Source organism: Myotis lucifugus, unplaced genomic scaffold (assembly GCF_000147115.1).
Source record: "Myotis lucifugus unplaced genomic scaffold, Myoluc2.0 scaffold_186, whole genome shotgun sequence".
Lineage (NCBI taxonomy): Eukaryota > Metazoa > Chordata > Mammalia > Chiroptera > Vespertilionidae > Myotis > Myotis lucifugus.
Window position 1 is genome coordinate 851,498 of NW_005871234.1, and position 25,686 is coordinate 877,183.

The window sequence follows — 25,686 nt, forward strand, 5'->3', positions numbered from 1 at the left end:
TGTCCACATTCATAGCTACTCAGTGGTCAAACAAAAACGAAGCCTCAGGCCTCAATTCACTTATCCAGGTACACATTATCCCACCCATGAATGTAGCATACCATCTTCTTCCAGGAAAGGAGTGGGTAATAGAAGTAAAATAGAGATCAACCACCATTACAGAACCTTATAGGCAAGTCTTAAAAATTTCTATATATTGATTCACTAGTGCCTGGAAACAGATTTTCTAAATGGAAGTGTCAGCAATGATATTTTCCTCACATTTCCAAAAGTTCATCTTAGAAATATGAAATTGTGAATACTAAGGTGATTTTTGCGTCTCTCTCTCTCTCTCTCTTTCTCACGCATACCCATGCATGTACACATAAACAGGTAAAACAAAGGAAGAGAAAAGGGAATACATTTTTTAAATTTGTAATAGTGAAGTAGACTAGATAGATAATTTAATTAAAACAGCAAAACTCAAATCAGAATCTGTTAAATGCTGAAATGCTAGAGCAGGTAATAATGAAAAGGCATGACTTTTTTTAATGTCTTATAAAAAGTAGGACTTTCATCAACTTTTTTGAGATATATAAAATGCTGTTCCACCTGAGTAGAAGCCTGCCAACTTTTAACAACTATTGTTTCCACTGACTTATTTCTCCATGAAAAATGCCTCTCTGGTTGTTTTTAAGTAAATCATGAGGATTAAAGAAATTTTTCAAATAATTATTTTATAAAGTTTCTTATAAAGAAACAGTAAGAAAAGTCTTTGGAGACTAAGAAATTGCTCTGATACACTCTTATAACTGTAGAAAATCTGTTTTACCAAGTCTGGAACCAGGGTCAAGTGAAATGTATTGACATATAGAGATAACCACAATATATTCTTGACTTTTTCTTCTTTGAAATGGCATTTCTTAATCTTTCTGGTCCCCAAAACTTCTAAAGTGTATAAAGTTAAGAAAAAAACAAGGAATAAAACCTGAAATGTCCAAAATAAAAATGGAAAGGAGCATCAAGTTTGGAATATCACTTTTTTAAAAAGTGGTCCTCTCCTTTTCAAACCCGTGCAGTAGGAGAATGGCTTTTGAAAACTACCTGCTGTTTAAGTTAAATCTCCTGCTGCCACCCCACTCCCCAAAATATCCTCTGAAATAAAATCAGGAAGAAAAAAATCTAAAAATTTCAAAGAGAAATTAGTCACTGTCCTTATTTAGGCATGGAATGAGCACCACATTTACCAAACAGCCTGACAGAATTTAGGGCACTGAGAGAGTCTGCCACAGAAAAAGAAGCTTAGTTGGGAATTATGACCCTTTATATTCAGTCCTTCATCAATAATACGCCCTACAAACAATCCAAGGTAACATTTGCTACCAGAAAAAGTACTTTGTCTGTGTTGGCCAATCTCTGGAAGCCAATAGCAGAGCTTGACAGTGATGTATAACAAGGTTAGAGCAGCACGATCCATCTCCATTTGCTTGACAAGGATGGCATCTTAGGCCATGGTGAGGAAGAGCAGGTTGCCTGCCCTCACTGCTCAGGTTGGCAGCATCTCCTATCAAGTGACCGGGTGTCTGACGACAGGCTCGAGAGACAATGATGCCTTATCTTCTGGAATTCAAGGAACTTCAGCCCATAAACCGAAATAACTGCTGAGTGGGCACTACTCACTGACCCATGTCTGAGTAAAGCCCTCCCAGAGGGTACAGGGTCCTTCATCCATAGTCAAAGAGGAGTGACATGGCCATTTTAATGGCAGGGAAGCCTTCTATCTGGGTACTCCAGAGATAAGAAAGGTGCATCATAAGAGCATAGCACCTAGCATGAAAAACCTCGTAGGTGTTGGGAGACAACAGCAAACAAAGTTGGGCTCTTGTGCTGCCTACTTTTGATGAAAGGAAGATAGTTGCAGTTTGTACTCTTCCCACATAATTTTAGATCTGAGAATCCAAGCTCCATCATGCTTTTAAAAAGAACTGGTAAGGGCCTAGGAAGTGGGGTAGAAAGCAGCCATATCATCCATACATTTCCAGAGAAGCTTTTGCATAGGGCAGCGGTTCTCAACCTGTGGGTCGCAACCCCTTTGGTGGTCGAACGACCCTTTCACAGGGGTCGCCTAAATACATCCTGCATATCAGATATTTACATTACGATTCATAACAGTAGCAACATTACAGTTATGAAGTAGCAACGGAAATAATTTTATGGTTAGGTCACAACATGAGGAACTGTATTTAAAGGGCCAGAAGGTTGAGAACCACTGGCATAGGGTGATTCAGAGCTATGTGCCTGAGCATATAATGCCAGACTAATCTTCATCCTACAAATCCCCAGCACATGTGAGTTTTAAGTCTCATTTCTGGTATAGAACACCTACAGTGTTCCAGGTCTTACAGCAGAAACAAGAATGCAGAGAATGAATGAACTGTCGATTACTGTGTGTGTATATATACAATTACCAACTTAATGTTCTCCCTTGAAAATCTATAAGTTTCACTGCAAATGCTGAAACAAAATGAGAATTAGAAACAAGAATACAGAAAAAAACTGAGAAAAGGGGAAAACAAATGACAAAATGAATAAAGAAGGACGTGCTTTAATAAAGCCCAGCTATCTAAATTCCTATATATTTCCAGTAGATAATGAAACATTATTATAAAAAAGAGACATAAAATATTTTTCCAATCCCATTAACCAGTCAATCAACCAAAAGACAAAATGCATTAGCCATGGAACTTGTCTCATGGAAGTTGTCTTCATCATATTAAAGCAATAACAACTAATTATCCTTAGATTTTCACATGTGCAGAGCACTGCAAACTATAGATATAAGTTTGTTTATCTGCATTTATAAGCTTGAAGTCGATCATCAATCTTTTTACTTTAATGTTTCTCAGATGGAAGAAGGCAGAAAAGGAAAACTTAATTCAGAAAGAAGAGGCTGAGAATAGATGCTAAGGGATCTGAAATTAATGATACTGGAACACACTAAATGTCCTTCAGTAGTCTACCCATAGGAAATTTGCCTCTATAAGCAGTATATGTACTCTAATAAAAGAGGCCTCTGTTATTTTCATACTAGAGGCCCAATGCACAAAATTCATGCAAGGGGCTCGGCCCTCACAGCCCTGGCTGCCTTGTGGCCCAGCGGCCCCACCCACTGGTTGTTCCAGAAGGTTGTTCTGCCGTGTCTGGTCTAATTAGCATATTAGCTCTTTATGATTATAGATAACCAAGGGAGATCAGGTTTAAAATCTTACTAAGCTCAAACTTCTTCCATTTGACTCTATTCTATTTTTTTAAAAAATTGATTTTAGAGAGAGGAAGAAGGAGAGAGAGAGAAACATCTATGTGAGAGAGAAACATTAATCGGCTGTCTTCCTCACGTGCCTCAACTAGGGATGGAACCCACAACCTGGGTATGTGCTTTGACTAGGAATCAAACCCATCGACTTCTGGTGTATGGGACAATGCTCCAACTAACTGAGCCATATCAGCCAGGGCAAACCTTACATCTTAAGATGGCTCTTTTTAAGACTTGAAGAGGTAGAAAATGCTCAAGATAATTTGAAAAGTGACATTTGGATAAAGTATAAAACATATACTTTAATTGGAAAGGAAGTAAATACCAAACTTTTCACAAGAATCCCTTAGTAGGAAATGGTGCTATTTGCTACAATGATATAAGATTTACATGATTAATTTTATAGAGAGCCAACTTCTCTTCTTTAAATCTATTTCTATCAGTACTCATGTTCTGATAACCAAGTTTCCAAGAGAAATGTATTTATACTCTTTTTAAAAAATATATAGTCTTATTGATTTCAGAGAGGAAGGGAGAGAGACAGACAGACAGAAACATCAATGATGAGAGAGAATCAGGGATCGGCTGCCTCCCGCTCACCCCACAATGGGGACTGAGCCTGCAACCCGGGTATGTGCCCTGACCGGGAATTAAACCAAGACCTCCTGGCTCATAGGTCAATACTCAACCACTGAGCAACACCAACCAGGCTGTATTTATACTCTTTAGTGTTCTTTAAAACTAGGGACTACTTAACTAATGTTTCGTCATGGCAATTCTGATTTAAGCCCACAACCACACTGACATCTCTACAGGATACGACAGTGGTTCAGGTCTTGGTTAGACAGGTTGGCTTTCTTCCTAAACCAATATTATACAAAAGTAAAAAGTATAATGCAGACTCTGAGATAATCCTACCTCAAGGATTACATAGAAAGTTAATTTGAGAAAAAAAATACTGATCTTTGTGAAAATTAATAAACATAACCTCATTTAAAATGGAATCAGGAAGCTAGAAGAGACAACTCGCATGCACTTGTCACTCAACAAAATTCAGAAATCATTTAGCCTAACGTTCTCATTTAATAAATGAGGAGCCCACGGCCTGCAAAAGTTTAATGTATTCCTAAGACCATACAGATAATTGGTAGCAAAACTGAGGTTATAACACAAATTTTCTGACTTCCAGCCCAGTACTCTTGCGGCGGCTGCTGACAATGACAGGGATAATGAGGATGCAACTGGCAGTTATCGAGTATTTACTATGTGTAATTACTCAATCAACACAAGTTTATCAGGTAGCTACATGTGTACCTCTCTTCATCTACAAATGAAGAAACTGAGGTTTAAAGGAGATAAGATGCCCAAATTACTAAAATGAAGATCCAGGTTTCAAAGGCCCATCTGTCAGGTTCTATCACTTACTATATTAATTATTATGTATTACACAGCTGATACATTGAGAATTGAGTGTTGATGGCAAAGATGGCTTTATAATCCATAGAAATTGGTGGTAAGGCTATGTGTACTAAAGCTGCCAATCATTTACTTATCACTTGTCCATCCTCCTAAGAGATTAATCCTTAGGATTCCAACTACATCCCAGATTGTCTTGCTGCTCAAATCACATTACATCATCCCAAGCTACTTCCTACTTCTATTCCCTCTCATTCACAGAGCTGACCAAAGAGATCCAGAACTGAGGCAGTTGCTAATTAAGTTATTTTATTCACTCAATAAATATTCATTAATATTCAGGCACTGTGGTAGGTGCTTAGGAGACAGGAATGAGGACAAACATGATCCCTGACCTAACTGATCTACTATTTACCTTTTACTTGGAATCTATGAAACCCAGATATTTAAAATAAGCCCTCCTTTATTCTTGAACTGGTTTGAACAGATTTTTATTCCTTGCAAACAAGCATACTCTAATTAAAATAGATTATTATGGATCAAGCTGGCAAATAAAAGACTTTTGTGTAAAAGGAAAATGTTTGGAATTAGTTAGCAGGTAATGGCAGGGAAAAGGGCATTGACACTTCCTAGGATGGGAAGTCAAGTCTATGGAATGTAGTAGCCAACCTCATAATTAAGGTATTATCTTTTTTAAAAAATATATGTTTTTATTGATTTTTTTAGAGAGAGGAAGAGAGAGGGAGAGATGGACACATAAATGATAAGAGAGAATCATTGGTCAGCTGCCTCCTTTATGTCCCACACTGAGGATGGAGCCCGCAACCAGAGCATGTGCCCTAACCAGGAATCAAATTACGACCTCCTGGTTCATAGGTCGACCGACACTCACCCACTGAGCAACACCTGCCAGGTTTAGGCATTATCTTAAGCCACCTGGGAACACGTTTCCACTCAGGGTGAAACTATGGAGAACTAAGGTGTGCTGCCATTGTTCAATTTTTTAAAAAATGAAAAAATATGAATCATGTGAAAGCTTTTAACAACACCAGACAACTTACAATGAAAATGGGACAAACTGTGGTCCTTGCTAGAATGTGCAGCTCAAGAATCTAAGAAAACACAGAACATGGGGAGGTTCTCTTGCACTAATTCCCATTTATCTACAGCTAGATAGCTGAGTGAAGTGAAAATATAGGGCATAAACTGATCTTTCAAGTTATGAACCTGTATACCAGCTGCCTTCATTATGTCACCTGATTTCCTTGATAAATGCAAGGGGACTAAGAGAAACTGTCTAACCTTGATCCCTCAGCCTCCCCCAAAATGTTTTCTATTGTGTCCCACTTGCCAGGGAAGGGTAGCGCTCTGCTCTGCTATGTCCTCTCTCTTATTGACTCCTGTCCTGTGATGAGGATCCAAACAACATGGGCTCGAGGGTGACATGCAAAACAAGAAGAAGGAAGAAAAGAATTATATCTAGGAGAAAATGTAAGAGTTTTCTAGGGAATCTCAGCAAAAACAGAGAAGACTGTGTGGGTATGCAGACTGTACTACTTATTCAAGGACGACTAAACATAATCTTGATTGACAAATTAATTACTACAGGGCATCTCGCTGGAGAAGCTTGATTTAATGTATGTACTAGCTAGTAGTTACTTTAATAGTTTGCTCGGTTGGCTGATGCAGATTTGGGTGTAGCGCTGGCTTAGTTGTCATTTAAGGGCCAGAACAGAACTCCTTTTGCATAATATAAACTTCAAAGGCTGCAGGAGAAGATGATAGTGTGGGTCTGTCACATATGCTTCCCGTATGTTTCTCACCAGGGTCCCGAGAACTCTCTTCTTTCCCTCACATCAGGAAGAGATTGGTAAAGGAATGCCTGAAGCCCTACAAGAGACTCTCATGGGGAGTGACCAAGGTGGGTTATTAACTATATGGAATTGGAGAGTCCAGGATAGCTGAGCTCCAGTAATGCAGAAAATCAAAATAAGTGAGTACAGTTATCCCAATTGGCGGTTGTTTGGGCCTTGGCACTTAAGGTTCAGAGAGATCGCTTTATAAAGATTCTTTAGTTCAGAAGTCCCAGTGGCAAAAGCATAAGCAAGCTGATTAAGGTTTGCCTGATTAACACTGGCTAACATACTTCACACCTGAGTCAAGGGGAGCCTGCTATACCAAAAGGGACTTGCAGCCATTTATCTTAGTGAATATATACAAACAGATGGAAATACTCAAACTTTTCAAACTACTGGGTCCTGAATTTGAACTAAAACGCATTCTTCAAGGATGATGACAGTTATCTGACCTTTCGGTTAGAGGAGGGACTTGTGGAGGTTAGTGTTCTGCCACTACCTTTATCACAGTAGGCTCAGTGAGATCATGAATTTATTCTGAAGATGTTTCACTAAGTCCTGAGTTGAGGCAGATTCTCCACATTGCTTTCCTGACCTGTAAAGTGAGGGCTATTATGGTAAGAATGGTAAAACGCAAGGCTTTGGAGCTCTTATTCCTTTCCAAAGTAGTAAATGTAGGCCAGATTAACTCGGCCACCAAAGAACTGAGAGAATTTGCCAAGATGCATCCCATTGCCTTCCTGTCGAAGGGCCTAGTTTATTCTCTGCAAAAACTAATGGGTCCTGGGAAATGATGGGTTCCACTAAATTTAAATAGATGCAATTGCTGCTTCATTTCATTGCAAGCAAATGTGCTCTGGTTTTGGCTTAATTATGTTATATTTTTAATATAACAGGCTTTTGAATAATTATGGGATCTGAGCAGATAACTAAAAACTGAAAACATTTAACATTACAAACCATGTAAGAGTGGAAGTAGGAAAAAATAAGAAGAAAACATATAAAAACATATGGATAAAGAAATGAAAATTATAATAAAACTAGAGGCCCAGTGCACGAAATGTGTGTACAGGTAGGGTCCCTAGGCCTGACTGGTGATCAGGGCCAATCAGGTTCCCCGCTTCCCCACCTCCTCCTTCCCTCATTCGCTCATCGCCCTGTTGCCACCACTGGTCACCCGCCATGTTCCGCGCTGCCCCCTGGTGGTCAGCGCACATCCTAGCGAGCAATCGAACTCCCAGTCTCCTGGTTGAACTCTCGAGGGGACACTCTGCATATTAGCCTTTTATATATATAGATTTCCAGCCCTGGCCAGTTTGGCTCAGTGTCAGCCCGTAGATCAAAGGGTCTCAGGTTAGATTCTTGGTCAAGGGTACATACCTGAGTTGCAGCCCTGATTGGGACTCATGCAGGAGGAACCAATCGATATGTATCTCTCTCACATCGATATTTCTCTCTTTCTCTCTCTCTCTCCTTCCCTCCCTTCCACTCTCTCTAAAAAAATCAATGGAAAAAATATCCTCAGGTGAGGATTAACAAAGCAAAACAAAAATTTCCATTGCTGTTTACAAATGATTTATATATATTATTTGACTTTTATAATTATATACTAGTATATTATCTTATTCCTAGTTTATTGATGGACTCAGGGAGGTTAAGTGAGTTGAGCCATTCACTCCCATGGCTTAGCTTACCATGCAGAAATATGCTAAAGCTCCAAATCATTTCTAACATGGATTACTGCAGCAGCCTTTTCTGAGGCTTCTAATAAAATTGCAGAATTCCTTCTAAAAACACAAATCTAATCAAATCATTCTCCTATTTCAAATCCAGGGTTTCCTATTTTATCTCTAGCCTCTAGCATGGTACTCTGTACAGAGCAGGGCCTCTACATATATTTGTTGAATAAATAGATTCCTGAATGAATGCTGTTAACAAGAAGTTGAGCTAGAATATGAACCTAGACCTCTTTATTTAGAATACACAATGAGAAAGCTTAGGAAATGACAAATCCAGTTACAGACTGAAAAATCCACCGCATGAATGATAGAGTAGTCCAGGCTGATCAAGGAGGTAAGTGTTAGGCTATCAAGACCTGCTAGTATTTAAAATCCAGTTTCACTGTCAGAATCCAGTGCTCCAATATTCAAAACCAAATATAAGACACAAACAAATGGAGATGTGAGATAGAAATCCTTGCAAGGCAGAAATTATCATAGGTCACTATCTATTTTTAAGGGAAAGATATTTCCTCATGTCTAAATTTCTAATAATGTCCACCGTAAATGTTTGGTGGCCTGTCAGTAGGAATTGCCTCACAACAACACTCCTGTTAGGTAACGGTGCCCCAAGCAGTAGTTACCATCTCTAGTAAACAGTAGAGCTAACTGATCAGTTAGCAAATCAGGTTCTCTTAGTCCCCTTGCATTTATCAAGGAAATCAGGTGACATAATGAAGGCAGCTGGTATACAGGTTCATGCCACAGACAACTGCCAAGAAGGAAGACTTCCTTATGCTAATAAAAGGGCAACCCCAAACCTAACTGATTCACAAACTATAGACGAAGGTTTGAGTGGTCTGCAAAAGACCTTCTGAGAGTTGCTAAATATTTATTAACTGCTGTTGCTGCTACTACTGCTGATAGTGGTGATAACAATAGAAGCTTCTACTTACTGCATATTCAGTGTTTTGTCAACCCATGAAATAAACCCTTTCGTGCATTATTTCATTTAATTCTGACCTCAGCCCTGCAATATTAGGTACTACTCTTATTCCTATCATAAATGGGGTTAGCTGTGAGAGTTTAAATAGAATACACAAGGTCACACTAAAAGTAAGTGTGACCTGAATCTGTCTTGTCAAGCTGACTCTAGAATCTATGTTCTTAATACCACACTATACCAGCTGAATACCTCAGGCTCATGGCAATGCACATACTTCTTCTATGTATATGGGATCTAAGAAACTGGCAGCGCAGGCTTCAGAGTCAAACACTCAAGGTACTTTCCATTCCACCTTGTCCAGAGTTTGATTTCTTTCAGGACCTATACAGTTCTTCCAAGGACTCACAGACAATAGGGAAAATACCGCACGCACACACCACTGGGTAGGAAGATGTAAGTGTTAATTATCTTGTCATTTGGGGCTGCTTTTATACGCCTCTGTATAGTTACTTGAATCTTATGTATCATTTCTTTAAGATTTTTTATAGACCACTGAGCATCTAAAGGAAAAAAATGAGGGGGGTGGTATAGCAAAAGACATAAAATAGAATTCTTTCTTTTAAAGTAAAATAAATGTCCATGGAAAGTTTCTTGACAGGCAAATTACTGCCAATCAGAAATGAAACATTAAATTCTAAATCAATGAAACTTAGTGGTTCCACAATATTTGAAAATAAGTTTCAGTGGTGATATTCCATGTCTTACAAATGTTAGTTTCAAGCTGGTCCTAAGTCTGAAAGGCTATTACAAATATTGAATTGCTTTTTAGAAAAGATACTGGCTCTCTGGAACCCCACAAGGTTAACAAACTCTATTTATTATGTTTCCACCTTTTCATTAAATGATCTCTCCATCTCTTAGTCTTAAATGAAAGAAGGCTCTCTGCTAATGATACCAATTCGCCTATCATTTTCTCAAGTAGAAGCTGCTCATTCTTCTATACAAAATGCAATTCAGAATCAGGTCATAAAATGGGCATTTTCCTTACTCATTAGTGCTTCTCCCAGACCATCATTCCTCCTCCTCAAGGCCCATAAATTTAGCTTTATCATCCTCAATCTCTCTTTATCTTTTAGCTCTATCAAAAATGCAGTCATGGCCCGGACAGCATGGCTCAGTGGTTGACCTATGAACCAGGAGGTCACGGTTCAATTCCCCATCAAGGCACGTGCCCAGATTGCGAGCTCAATCCCCAGTGTGGGGTGTGCAGGAGGCAGTTGATCAACGATTCTCTCTCATCATTGATGTTTCTATCTCTCTCTTCTTCTCCTTCCTCTCTGAAATCAATAAAAATATATTTTAAAAATATAGCAATTGTAATCATTCCCAATCATTCGTCAGACATTGCTGTTTAACCAACAGTATTTGTTGTTTGCCTACTCCAAAGTCCTTTTCTTCCTTTTCTTCACAGCAGAATGAGGTTCTACTCTTTCATCAAAACTCAAACAACAGTGACTTAAAACTCAACATCCAGAATCAATCTTGCCTGGCCAGTGTGACTCAGTGGTTGAGCATCAACACATTAACCAGGAAATCGCAGTTTGATTCCTGGTCAGGGCATATGCCCAGGTTTGGGGCTCAATCCCCAGTAGGGGGTGTGCAGGAGGCAGCTGATCAGTAATTCCCTCCATCACTGATGTTTCTATCACTCTCTCCCTCTCCCTTCCTCTCTGAAATCAATAAAAATCTATGTATTTTAAAAGAATCAATATTTATTAGTCCAGCTAATCATGTTTTTATTCTCCTAGCAAACAATTGGTTAAGACAGAGGATGTAAAACCATCTTGGCTAACCAGATGCATGGAATTTGATGGGTGAATTCTTGAAAGAATTCTGTGGCTGCTAGATTATCATGTCTGGATACAATCCCTGGAATTGTACTTATTTCTGAATAATGAGATTATAGTGGCTTTTATTTTCTTTTTCCCTCAAAATTTTCTATGAAGAGCCGGTATTATTTCTATGAAAAATAAAAATTAAAAAGAACTTGAAAAGATGTTCATTTATTCCGTTACCAGTCATAATGGAGTAATAGAGGACTCATCTCCCACTGTAAAAAAAACCACACAACAACCTGTAAAACTGGATAACGTATCTGAAAGAATGGTTTTAGATATTAGGCAACAGTCAATGCAGGACTGTGATTCTTGAAAAAGGAAAGCATTTGAGGTGAGCATAACTAGAGGGAGTTTCCAAGCCATTATGCAAAGCCTGCAAAGGGAGGGAACCTAAAGGAAGCAAAGTACTCTGAGTTGAAAAGTCAGAGATTGTAGTCCAGAATGCCAAGGCAACTAGTATTTGCAGGGCCAACTACCAGAGTGAAAGAGGTCGCAAAAGAGAGCACTCATAAAAACTGGAGAAGTGTGCCACTGAGTGTTCGGCAGAGAACTAATGTGTGCATGTATGGGAAGAGACTACCCAAGGCTGGGGAAAGACCCACCATAAATGAATATGCAGAATAAGTCGTGGAGCTCTTATAGAGCTGGGCACACTTGGTGTTCCCACCAGCCAGAGTTGAAAAACCTCTAGGTTCCTAGGCATGGGTTAGAATTCTGGAAAGGACATTACTTTCGGTTTGGGTTTAAATAAGACATAGACAAAAGGATGCTCTGGACCCACTATAAACCTAAAAGCAAGTCTCAAAAGGATCCAACCAATTTCAAGTAACGTAAATGCAAGTCAGAACAAAATCTAATACTAGTTAAAGGAGTATAACAAAATATAGCACCAACAACATAAAATGTAAAATGTCAGGCATCAGGCCTTCTTCGTGTGGTCTCTTCACATGAGCTGGTTTGAGTTTCCTCACAGCATGGAGGCCTTAGGGTAGTTACACTTCTCATCCAGCAGCTAATTAAGAAGATGGAGGCCGCATTGTCTTTTATGACCTAGCAACAGAAGTCACAAGGCCACTTCTGCCACATGCTGTTGGATAAAATAAAAACACAAGCTTTCCCAGATTCAAAGGAAGGGGAATTAGATGTCATTTTTTTTAAAAAATATGTTTTTATTGATTTCACAGAGAGGAAGGGAGAGGGAGAGAGAGATAGAAACATCAATGATGAGAGAGAATCATTGATCAGCTGCCTCCTGCATCTTCCCCTGACCGGAATTCGAGCCCACAATCTAGGCATGTGCCCTGACCAGGAATAGAATCGTGATGTCCTGGTTCATAGGTTGATGCTCAACCACTGAGCAGCACCAGCCAGGCAAATGCAATTTCTTAATAAGGAAGTGCCAAGATTCTAGAAAAAGATGTGGGAAAGGAGATACTGTTGTTGACATCTTTGAATAATGTAATTGCACTGTAGATCTGTGGTGCAGACCTTTGGTGACAAATTTTCTGAAGAATATTTTTCCAAGATAAATAGTTTTAGATTGATGGGCTTTTATTTTCTTTCAGTACTTTAAAGATCTTCTAGTGCCTTGTAGTTTGAGCTGTTTTTGATAAGAAGTAAGCAGTAATTCTTATTATTGGTCTCCATTATTAATGTATCTTTTCTTTTTTGTCTACTTTTAAGATTTTCTTTTTTATCATTTTTTCTTTCTTTTCTTTTTTTGTTTGTTTGTTTGTTAGAAATCTGACTGTAATGTACTCTGGGTGTGACTTTGTGTTTCTTCTGCTAAAGATTTGTTGAGTCAGTAGATTAATACTTTTTACCAAACCTAAAAATATTTCAGCAACAATCATGCGTTATGTCCATCTTTTTCTTTAAGTTATTGAATATATTTCTATTCAGATTCCTAAAGGGCCTGTCTGCTATTTTCAACATTTGTGTTCTCAATGGATCTATTTTTATTGCCTGTTTTTTATTCTGTTATGAATCACATTTTCCTGCTTCTTTGCATGTCAAATTATAGCCTTTTATTGCTGTGAAATTGTGGCTACTATGAGGTTGACAGTCTGAATTTTTGTGTGTTTGCTTCTGTTCAAAGACTGTTGAGTTTTGTTTTGGCAGGCAGTTATTTTATTGGCAGATTATCCCTATCTTGTTGAGTCTTGTTATTAGGCTTTGTTATGGTGGATCAAGATTAGCTCTTATTCTAGAGCTTGAGTAGTATACTCTTAAGGTCTAACCTTCTGGGGTCTCACTAAATATACAAGATGTTCAGCTGGTCTCTCCACTCTGGTGAGTTAGAATTCTAGCGTCTCCTAGCACTCTCTAACCTCTGGCATTACTATTGAGCTAGCAGATCCTTGGTAGCTATTCTCTGCCAAACCTCAGAAAGTTTTACCCTGCACATAGCAAGTTAGTTTTTGACCAAAGACTCACAGGCCCTCTAATGCAGATTTCTGGAGCTCCTTCTCTAAACAATTCCCTATTCTCTAGTCGCGTGCCCCACAAATCCCAGCTGCATCACCAGCCCTATCCACCAATTTCCACTTATCTGTGTAAAACACTGCTTTCTACTTGGGACCTACTTTCATGTGTTGCTGTTTGGATAGTGCCCGGGCAGAAAATGAGAGTGAATGACAAGTTTACCTTGTGCACCTCCCCTCTCTAAAGGATCACAGCCTTGTGCTGTCTGCTGTCCAATGCATGAAGAGTTTCTTTACACATTTTATCCAGTTTTACAGTTGTTTATCTAAGAAGGGTGACTTTGCTACCTGTTACTTGGTGATGGCTGGAACTGGAAGTCTTATTTAAAATAACATAGTCAATAAATAAAACCTTAATTTTTAGTCATCAAAGTTAACCAAGGAAAAACAATAAATAGTAAAATTAAAAGGATGTGGCAGAAGTATTAGCATACTCGGAGAATTTCCACTATTTTAATTTTCTTAGAATCAGAAAAATCATTTTGAATCACATCATTTCGGTTCATTTTCATTTTTCACTGACAGAGCAATGAACACCACAACACTCTTCATTCCTTCCTTCTTCCTTCCTAACCAATGCTTTATTTTGGGTTTAATACAAAGTGAATGACTCATGATGAATCAACTGTGCCAATGATGACACTCCCCTCTCACCTTGACAGATACTCAAACTCCCAGCCTCCCTTAGTGATGGAGGTGGCCATACAACTGTATTCTGACCAAGGAGACACAGAGGTAGGTTTGTTAGGTATCTCTTTTTATTTTCTTGGGAAAAGGAATAAGTGAGACAGGCCTCTTTTTCCTGTCTCTTCTAAATATAACACAGAGGAGGAAAAGACCACACTCTGAGTATGAGAGAGGAGAAGGGACAAAAGAGCCTGGGTCCTTGGTGACAGCACTGAGCAACTAAATCAATTCAGTAACTTACTGCCTCTGAGAAAAAAGTAAACCTATTTGTTTAAACCACTCTGTCAAAGGTTTTGTTTCTACCTGTACTAGAAAGCATTTCTGACTGATAAATACACACAGCATCTGTCCTGTAAACTAAGGGTTTGCAAATATGATGTAAAAATAGCTTTAAAATAAAACATAAAAAAGGAAATGCCTGGGAACTGCCTTCTCTTGAAGTCTGAACTAATCAGGTTTTCTTTGGTGTCCATATGTCCCCCTTTAGACTGCAAACTCCCATGTAGCCAGGGATCTTTTGTGCTCTACCTATGGGCCTACGTACTTTTGGGTGCTCGAGTTAGCTTGCTGATAGATTTCTAGACATCCTACAACTTATTTCTGTCATCTAGGTATTCTTTGACATCATCAGGAACAAAGACACAATAGACTTAAATTTCTTTTTATAGAAGTGAGTATGCAGGCAAAACAAGCAAGCAAAAGGACGTTCACTGTCTTACGTTCACATTCTCTGACATCCAAGTTGAACTGCTGTAATGCTCCCAAGGTGAGCTGCCTTACTTCAGCTTCCAGCAAAAGTTGCATCAAGGATGTGGCTAAATGCTTGCAAGCTGACATACATGCTGTTTGAGCCACCTTTCCCTGAAATACAAAAATGTAAATCATAATTTTAATGGATCAAAGTAAAATTATAACAACATTAAAACCATTTATTTTTCCATTAGGAATGTCTTTGTTTTCTTCATCACAATACCCTTAACATTCAAATAATACTGGAATTAATAGTTCCTGATGGCAATCATCTTAAATAGTAGCATCATCATGACCAGTCATGTAGCTACGACACTATGTTAAAATTCAGAAAGCCCAGCTATTTATTCAGGGAGCACTTTTTCTAAATCAACAATAGATAAACAATATTCAAAATCTTAATTAAACCAAGAAGAAATTTTTCGACACAGAAAAAAATTTCAAACAGTCCCTTCTGTATCAATCACAGTTCTTAAAAAACAAAATAAAAAGCATGGCGAAAGAAACCATCAACAAAACAAGAAAGCCCACTGCATGGGAGAACATATTTGCCACTGTTATCTCTGATAAGGGTTTATGCCAAAATTTATAGGGAATTCATACAACTTAACAAAAGGAAGATAAACAATCCAATCAAAAAATGGGCAAAGGACCTAAATAGGCACTTTTCAAAAGAGGACATACAGAAGGCTGAGAGACATGAAAACCTGCTCAAAGTCACTAATCATCCAAGAGATGCAAATCAAAACAACAATGAGGTCTCATCTCATGCCTGTCAGAATGGCTATCATCAACAAATCAACAAACGACAAGTGCTGGAGAGAATGCAAAGAAAAAGGAACCCTCGTGCGCTGCTGGTGGGAATGAAGACTGGTGCAGCCACTGTGGAAAACAGTATCAAAAAGTTAAAAATGGAACTCCCATTTGACCCAGTAATCCCACTTCTAGGAATATATCCCAAGAAAACAGAAACACCAATCAGAAAGGATATATGCACCCCTATGTTCATAGCAGCACAATTTATAATAACTAAGATTTGGAAACAGCCTAACTGCCCATCAGCAGATGAGTTGATTCGAAAACTGTGGTACATCTACACAATGGAATACTATGCTGCTGTAAAAAAGAAGGAATTCTTACCATTTGCAACAGCATGTATGGAACTGGAGAACATTATGCTAAGCGAAATAAGCCAGTCAAAGAAAGATAAATATCACATGATCTCACTGATTTGTGGAATATAATGAACAATATAAACTGAGAAACCAAAATAGAACCAGAGTCATAGAAGCATCGAATAGACTGTCCAACCTATGAGGGAAGGCGGTGGGTGAGGGGGTAAGAGATCAACCAAAGGACTTGTATGCATGCATCTGAGCAAAACCCAATGGATAAAGATGGCGGGTGGGTGCTGGGAGGTGGGGGTAGCCAGGGAGAGGTCAATGGGGGAAAAGGAAACTTATGTAATACTTTAAACAATAAAGAATTTCAATTAAAAGAAAATGTAGGCCCTGGCCAGATAGCTCAGTTGGTTAGAACATCATCCTGATACACCAAGGTTGTGGATTCAATTTCCAGTCAGAGCACATAAAAAACAACAACCAACAAATGCATAAATAAGTGAAACAACAAATCACTATTTCTCTCTCTCCCTCTCCCTCTCTGTCTTGTTCCCCCTTCTTCTCTCTCTCTAAAATCAATTAATAAAAAGGTTTATTGAAAGAAATAATTAAAAGGATAAATTTTGTTTTCTTAAAAAATGAACACTGAAGTTTATTAACATAAATTATAAGCTAATTTTTTAAATATGATATTGAAAATATCTTACTACCTTCTTTAAAGTATTCAAACACTTTATATTTAGTGAATGACATCTTAGTCTCAGGTCTAGGTCATACCCCATAGAAAATATATCCATTTTTTTCCAGACATATATCCATTTTTTTCCTGTTATTTATTTGTTACTTACCATCAATATCTATCCTGAAAACCAGGATGATATGTATCTTTAAAAGTCTGAATTCTCAAATTAGTGAATCCTTTTCTGAAATTATGGAGTAATTCAGTCATGTGGAAAGATATATAAAATTACAAGATGAACACTCATGTATCCATTAAACATTACAAATATAGTTTAGCCCCTGTGTGACCTCCTTAATCATTTTCCTCCCTCTACCTACAGGTGACCATTATTGGTGTTAGGCATGTCATTTTTATTTTAAAAATACTATTATGATAAGTATACATATAACAAAAGTAATATACTGTATTATTTTATGTATTTTAAAACTTTCCATAATCATATATGGCATGTCCTTTTGCAACATGATTTTTTAGTTCAATATTGTAATGTAAAGTTTTTTCAGTGTAATGCATGTGGTTGTAGTTTATTCCTTTAATTATTCTACAGTATACGACAATATATTTGTCCATTCTTCTGATTTTGGAGATTTAGTTTGTTCCTACTATAAACTAGGTAGGTCATAGAGTAATGTAGGTCTAGTAAAAATTCACAAAAATTCCAGATTCTCACTATGGGGTCCCTTTAGGTGTTTTTTCCATATATTTCAATGGACCAGGGAGTACCCAATTCTTTTTTACAAAAAGGGAGATATCATCCATTATTTCTTATACAAAGATACAACTGACACAACTAAAACAAATGTGTAGAAATCTTACAAACTCTTTCAAAGAATTATAGAAAGCTCAATATGCATTACTTTCCATTACTATGTACATCATAGTACTTCATGCAAGGGAGTGGAGGTGAAGACTCGGAGAGCATCATCAATATCACTCATCTCCTCCACCATCAGGGAGGCTGCTTCTGTTTGCTGAGCATTGAGTATGTGCCAAATGTTTTGAAAATATCTTCTCATATAATTCTCACAAGAACCCCATGAGGTATTTAATACTCAATTTGCAGATAAGGACAGAGAAATAGGATTATTTTACTGTATATTCTTAGTGGTGGAGCTAAGATGTGAATCCAGCCCTGTCAGACTTTCCAAAAAAAACTCTTAACAATCATTTGATCCTGCCTCCCAGTCAAGGGCTTTGTGGTAGTGTCTGTTGCTCTGAGACTTGGGGTAAGGAAATGGAGAGGACAAGAAGATAAAATCACACAAGTCTGAAAGGCCAGGTACTGAGCGAGAGGCTTTTCTCTTCCTTACTCATCTAAGGAAGCATCAAAAGAAGGTTCTGTTCACAGTAGGGGTTTAAAATGGACCCCCAGCACAGCTCTCTGTCAACCCACTGGGATCAGATCCTGAGTCCCAGAGGAACAAGGATTCTATCTAACTGACTACAAATGGCCAAGGCCCAGTGTCTCCTTCTCCGGATAACCTAGCAGGTTTCAAGAAACATGGAAGGAGGGCCAGGTACTATTCTGTGAAGGAGAGCTGTCCTTTCACACCAACTTTCTCTTTTGCTTTTGCTTCCTAAGTAACACTCCTCTGCTCACATTTCGCTGTGTCAAATTTTATCTCCCTCTAGAGCAGCGGTTCTCAACCTGTGGGTCGTGACCCCTTTGGGGGTCGAACGACCCTTTCACAGGGGTCGCCTAAGACCATCGGAAAACACATATATAATTACATATTGTTTTGTGATTAATCACTATGCTTTAATTATGTTCAATTTGTAACCATGAAATTGGGGGTCACCACAAAATGAGGAACTGTATTAAAGGGTCTCGGCATTAGGAAGGTTGAGAACCACTGCTCTAGAAGTGTGTGTAGTTCGAAGGCATGAGAGCCAGAGAGCTGATGGTGTGGCTTTCAGCCTGAGTATGAAAGCCTGAGAACCAGGATCACCAAGTGCAGGACACTGCTTGCTACTCCCCACGTATAATTGACGCTCTGTAAAAATTTCTCCCCTTGGTTTCTCTTTCTGCATTTAGGTTGTATAGTTTTAACTGAATAGTCTTTTAAATTTTCCAGTCTTATTTTCTAAAGTGGCTAATTTTTGCTACTAATCCAATTCAGCATGTTTTTCATTTCTGATACTTTTGTTTTTAGAAGTTCCATTTTATTAATTTCTTTAAATCTTCACCCGAGGATATTTGAGAGAGAGAGAGAGAGAGAGAGAGAGAGAGAGAGAGAGAAAGAAACATCGACGTGCAAGAGACACATTGATTGGGTGCCTTCTGCCCATGCCCCAGCTGGAGCCTTGGATCAAACCTGCAACCCCAAGTACGTGTCCTTGACCGGAATTGAACCCACGACCCTTTGGTGGGGGGGCCGATGCTCCAACCACCGAGCCGCATCAGCCAGGACTGATTAATTTTTTATAACTTCTACTTCTTTCCTTAAATTTGTATGTACCTTTAAATCTTGAACCTATTGTGCATGTGTGGGTATATGAGCATTTTAAAAGCATTTACCTGCTAATTCTGTCACCTATGTCACTTGGGTAACTTTTTTATGAACTGATGATATTCCTTGTTATGGATCACATTGTCCTGTTTCTTGTCAAATCTAGTAAATTTTTAACACTAGATACTGTGAATGCTAGGTTGCTGAATGTCTCTATTTTGTTGAATTTCTTTAAAGAGAGTTGATTTCTGTTATGGCAAACAGCTCGGTTTCTTTTGCAATTTTAAGGTTTACAGGTCTACTCTTTTATGTAGGGATTGGAATAATCTATTCTCTATAGTTACTTTAGACCTACTACAAATGTAGCTTTAGACCAACTACTAGCTATTCTTCTGGTGGTTCTACTAAATGCTTCAGGAATTCAGTGGGGTCTTTCCCTTCTTACAGGTTAAATTTTTAACATCTCCCTGCCTTGTGTGACTTCTGGAAAATGTGCTCAGCTTCTGTACCCTAGCATTTATTTTTTGCCTGACATCATGAATTTTTCCTACACATGAACAACTTAGTATACAGCCAAAGCTTCAAGGGATCCCAATGCAGATACCTGGTGCTATCCCTCAAATTACCTCAAAACTACTTCCTTACAAATATCAGCAACTTATTCCCTAAACTTCAATCTTTGTCTTCTTCCTATTTAAAAAAATATTTTTTTATTGATTTCAGAGAGGAAGGGAGAGGGAGACAGAGATAGAAACATCAATGATGAGAGAGAATCATTGATTGGCTGCTTCTTGCATGCCCCCTACTGGGGATTAAGCCCGCAACCCAGGCATGTGCCCTTGGTTGGAATCGAACCCAGGACCCTTCCGTCCACAAGCTGATGCTCTATCCACTGAGCCAAACCAGCTAGGGCCAATCTTTGTCTTCTTAACTCAACAATACTCTCCTGCTGTGCTTGGGTTACTTTGGGTACCCTCCCTGTACCACAGTTTGCAAAGTTCCTGTAGGCAAATTGCTGGGGCAATGTTTCATGTGTTTCCCTTCTTTCAGAGATCACTGTCCTGCACTGCCTGCTATCCCGTATCTGAAAAAGTTGTTCCATTAATTTTGTCTGTCACTTCAAATGTTTATTGTCAAGAGTTTCTGGTACCAATTATTGCAACATGGTCAGCAGAGAGCATCTCACCTTTATTTTGGAAAGATATTTATTTGCTGGGTACTGAATTGTATATTGACAGTTTTCTCTTACTTTTGGGATTTTAAAAGTTTCATTCTATTGTTCTCTGGCCTTCATTGTTTCTATGAGAATCATCCATCATTCTTATTGTTTTGCCTTGAATGTGTTTTTGTTCTACAGCTGTTTTTAAGATGTTTCTTTATATTTAATATTCATATGCCTAGGTATAATTTTCTTTGTACTAGTATTTCTCCTGCATAGGCTTGCTGAGCTTCCAGAAAATGTGGATTGATGCATTTCCTCAGATATGGAAAATTCCCAGGCATTATTTTTTTAAAGAAGTGCTTCTGTACCATTCTCATTCTCTCTTCTTCTTCTGGGACTTCAAGTACTTATATGTTATAACTTTCATCTGTGTTCTATCTCTTTTATGCTTTATTCCATTTTTTTAAATGAAAACCATTTTATTCTTTTTTCCCCTCAATGTGTGTTTAAGTTTAGGTATTTTCTAAAGACCTGTCATTGAGTTCACTAACCTTAACTTTTGCTTAAAATTTCACCTAATGAGCTCTTTATTACAAATTGTACATTTTGCTATTCTAGAATATATATTTATTTTTAATATCTATTCAAATAATTATTTTTTTGTATTTTGTCTGTTCTTTCCAGTTTTCTTTAACATATTAATCATAGTTATTTTTAAATCTTTGCTTGCTCCCATAAATATCTAAATTATCTAATGATCTACTAAGACTATTTTAACTTTTAATTATAGGTCAGTTTTTCTTGCATATTAGCATGTTAAGAAACTCTGTTTTATATGCCATACATTGCAGATAAGATGTTACAGAGGCTTTTGATGATCTTATCTTCCTGAATAGAGTTTTAAGTTTGTTCATCCAGGCAATTAAATTATTAGTGGATCACCTTTATTTTGTCAGGTTTGTTTTTAAAGTTACAGTTGTTCTATTTAGCTTTGCCTTACTCTTAAGACTTTGTCTATAATCCCTGTAAATGGCTTTACTGATATTTAAATGAAAAAGTCTCACCATAGGTTCAATTCTCAATGTCTTTGGCTGTGCAATTTCTAGAATACTTGCCCATATTCCAGTGGCTGTTGCCTTCTAAAGACCCAGAGTGTGTGCCCTATTCATATATAGCAGAGAAATTAGTTAAGGATGAAAGGGAATTTTATACAGACATTTTGGGGGGTTTGGTCTTTCTTTCTTTTTGGTATCCTATTCCTCTAATGCCTATTCTTATAGACATCCCAAGTAATAATCTCTTCCTTTTTTAGATAATACTTTGATTTTATATTTTGTCCAGTTTTCAGAATTGTTTACACTAGAGGATAAACCTGATACTATGGCTTCACAACTAGAACCCCTCCCCAAAAATCCCTTTAATTGACAAATTTATATCAAACTAGAAAAAACTATAATAACCATTTAAGGAAATTCTCCCCGGTCAATAATTTTATATGCACTTGTCTTAATTTCCATTATCAGCTTGGCCAACATTGTGCATTATTTTAAAAAATGCATACATATATGTGTCTTTCTAACTAAAATTCATAATAAAGGATAAAGGATATAGCCAACTAATTAGTATATTACAAAACAATACCACCACAGCAGATACCATAACTTGTATGTTCTAGTTTCATAGACCAAAACTGTCAGGAAAAAAAGAAAAAGAAAACTATATAAAGGTATACAGAGAAATTACAGGTATGTGGTTTAATGAAAACCAACATACATAGTAAATATAATTCCCCAGACCACTTTAACCTTTGTCTTGGTTTCATCATCTGTAAAATAGATTGTTATAATGGCTAAGTAGAAATAATTCCTATGTAGCATTTCCTACCTTATAATTCCATAGTTACCTGGTTTACATTAAGTACTCAGTAAATGTCTTATTAGAATATTCCTATGGTCCAGAATATGGAAAACAATTAAAAAACATTGCATATATTTGCTTAAAATGTAAGTACTTTTTGGGTGCATAATATTTGCTAACCATTTATCCCTTTTCTAGTCTTATGATTTTCTTCTTTTACACCAAAAAATTCTGTCATGCAAAAAAGTAGAAAGTGTACTTCCTGTTCTAAAACAAATCAAGGAGAGCATGCAATTAAGTGCTAAATTGAGCAGAATAAACTCTAAGCACTATATGATTTTAGAAGAAAAGGTTATGAGGCCAAAATAGTCAGAGAAGGCTTCACAAAAAAATAGTAGAACTTCATTACAAATTGACAACAACATCATGGAAATAATTTTAAGTGGCTTATAATTTGAGGTAATATAAAGTACTCTACAAATAATAACAATCACTACTACACAAACCACCATAGAATAAGACCTCAAATGAGAAATAAAAACTCTTCCTTTCTCTTTCCTCAGCTCCTATTGAGGTTAAAGGTTAACTTCATCAAGTCATCTCATTAACGCAGAAATGTCTTTGAAGGTATTCCGTTTTTGCCATGCTGGACATTTCACCAGACTACAACCAAGATGCCAAATAATCAGATTCAAATATTAATAAGCAAAAGGTCATGATGAGTTAATTTCCAAAGTTCTACTAGTTCCTGTTTTTTCTTACCTTATCCAATTCCCTCTCCCTTTCTCCAGCCCTCTCTTACTACATAAATTACAGTCACTGGCTTAGTTTCAAGATATACCCACTAAACTGTAATTCCAGTTGAAGTGCATTTTAAGTGGAGGCCTCCCAGATGTTGGATCCCAATACAAGGGTGACCTGCAGAGGTATAAAGTGAAAATAAAAAGGGAGGGAATCAGCTAAAATATATACCCAATTTTGATATTTAACTACTATTAAAAAAGGGAAAAATAGGAAAAATAAAAATAAACCCTCTCTTTCAAACTTTCCAATAAGTTATTTAATAATGTGACAAAGCAGAACATATTAAAATATTAACCAAAGCTTCCAGGAAAACCTCTATAATCTCAATTGTTTATTCAAGACCTTTACAAACCTCATAAAAAATTAAGTGGGCTTGGAGAAAACACACCATAGCCATAGGAGAGAGTTTACAAAACACAATGGTACAGACGCCTGCCTGTCTGCCAGCCAGTCGCTTTTAACTTCCACATACAACATGTTACCCCGCTCCTCACTGGTCAATACCCTAAAAAGACCATTTCTCCCCCCTAAACACCTCATTAGCCTGAGTTCCTTTTTTGCTGTTTTGAGCTAACGTATCCTGTAGGTGCTTCGGTTCATTATTTGCTGCCAAAACAAATGCTCCATTTCAGAATATTTAAAACCTTAGGTTTCTCTGAGCCAAATAATTTAATTTTCTTTACAAGTGTCTGATTAGCCCTCTAATTAATCTCACTATGGAAGAACAGTGAGATTAATGAATCCTAATGTTCATTTTATGGAAAGTAGTAGTGAAAACAAGATGAGACAGAGTGGAAGAGATACATAGAGAAAGAGCAAGGATTTGGTTCATATTAACTTAGGTTCAAATCCAGGCCCTATCACTTATGTGACCTTTATGAAAGTTGTCTAATATTGGTTAGTCTCAGCTTTCTCATCAATGAAATGAAGATAATGTCAGCAACACTGTAGAAATTGTAGAGTTAATGAGATGATATAATAAAGAATCCTATACAGTATCTGGCAATAGTAGGGGCTCAATGAATGATAGGTACTTTATTATAAAATATTCCTGCCTATAGTTCAAGGAAATTTTTAATGAAAATTTATTTGCGTTCCACATTTCTTAAAAAGTGCTTATAGAAACATTCAACATGCAAATTTTAATGTGAGCTGAACTCAACTTTCATACACCTAGAAATCTACTGACTGAATCATGTTGCAGGAAATTGAGCATAAAATATGAATATTTCAGTCAGTCTCAGTTTGTGAGGACAAATAACCTTAAACCATTTCGATTTCAAGGAAACGTGGCATATTCTCCCCATCCCCATCTTTTCCCTCCTGAATGTCCTACAGGAGCCGTGAAAGAGGAAACTTTTCATCATAGTGAATGTGTGTGAAAGCACCAAAGTATGTTAATAATTAGAGAAGAGGAACCTGAAAGACTGCCTTGTTCATTAAGGAACTTGTTATCAAAGAACTCATTAAAAGGTAATGGAACCAAATGGCGATTAAAAGAAATACCCACTGAATAAAGGTTGTCTGGCTAACAGCCCCTCGATGTAGCCTTTCACAAACATTCCCAATAGTAAAGACCCCCAACAAGATGAAAAGCCACCTAATGCTAAAACCAGTACTGATGAAACCGGAGATAAAATTATCCTAAGTAGGAGACAGCAGCTGAATTAAGAAAAACCATCCTAGAATTCAGAGTATGGGACATTAAACAAGAAAGTCCTCTACCATGTACGCCCTGTTCTCAGAGACCCTGGGTCCTGTGTAGTAGAGAGAAAGGCAGCTCTTCCTCTCTATTGCTACTCCTAACTTCTAAGTTAGAACAAGATTCTCCCTTTTCCTAGTGATTCCCTCACCTACTTTCTGCCATCTAACTTCTTCCTTTATCTAAACAGAACCTACAAATCTTAAAAATATGAGATAAAGTTATGGTTGGAAAGAAACTGGTAGAATATAATAAAATCTTAGAGGTATAGTCCCTTGAGCAAAGTCAGAAAAAGAATGGAATGATCTCTGTAACAGGGCATGCTAGAAATTGACCATTTACACTGACTACACAAGTTCAGAACATTTTCAGAACACCAGAAACTGGTGATAGAAAAATATGCCACCTCCACTGAAAAACCTGTTTACAGAATATGTTACTTACCTAATTCATTATCCATGATCCCTTCTACCTTAATAAAATATCTTTGACCAGATTAAAAGTTAGAATATTTAAATTTTGTCATATAAGGAAGGCAAATGATTTGAAAGTAGAAATTCCTGCAAAAGCCCTTTTGCCTCGTCCTTCCTTCTTGTAGCTGTCAAAGTCATGTGATGGCTAGAATTCTAGCAGCTATCGTGTAATCTTGAGGAAAAGGACAAAAGAATGATGAAGATCTCAGCCCTGATGTTCCTGAGCCTCTGAGCTAATATCGTTTCTGCAGTTATTATGTGAAAAAAATACACTCTTAGGTATTCAAGTACTGAAGCTGGTTAGCTGTTATTGATAACAGATAATCAAA

At 37.4% G+C, this 25,686-nt stretch overlaps 1 protein-coding gene across 4 annotated transcripts in view; it reads right to left on the reverse strand.

Annotated features, from left to right (window-relative positions):
- The window catches only part of EXOC6B (exocyst complex component 6B), a 477,149-nt gene that overhangs the window by 129,125 nt on the left and 322,338 nt on the right, over positions 1–25,686 (reverse strand). For all 4 annotated transcript variants that reach the window (XM_023760613.1, XM_006096760.3, XM_023760615.1 and 1 more), the window contains one exon: positions 15,016–15,157. In XM_023760613.1, coding sequence (XP_023616381.1) covers positions 15,016–15,157 — 142 coding nt within the window. The remainder of the gene's footprint in view (positions 1–15,015; positions 15,158–25,686) is intronic.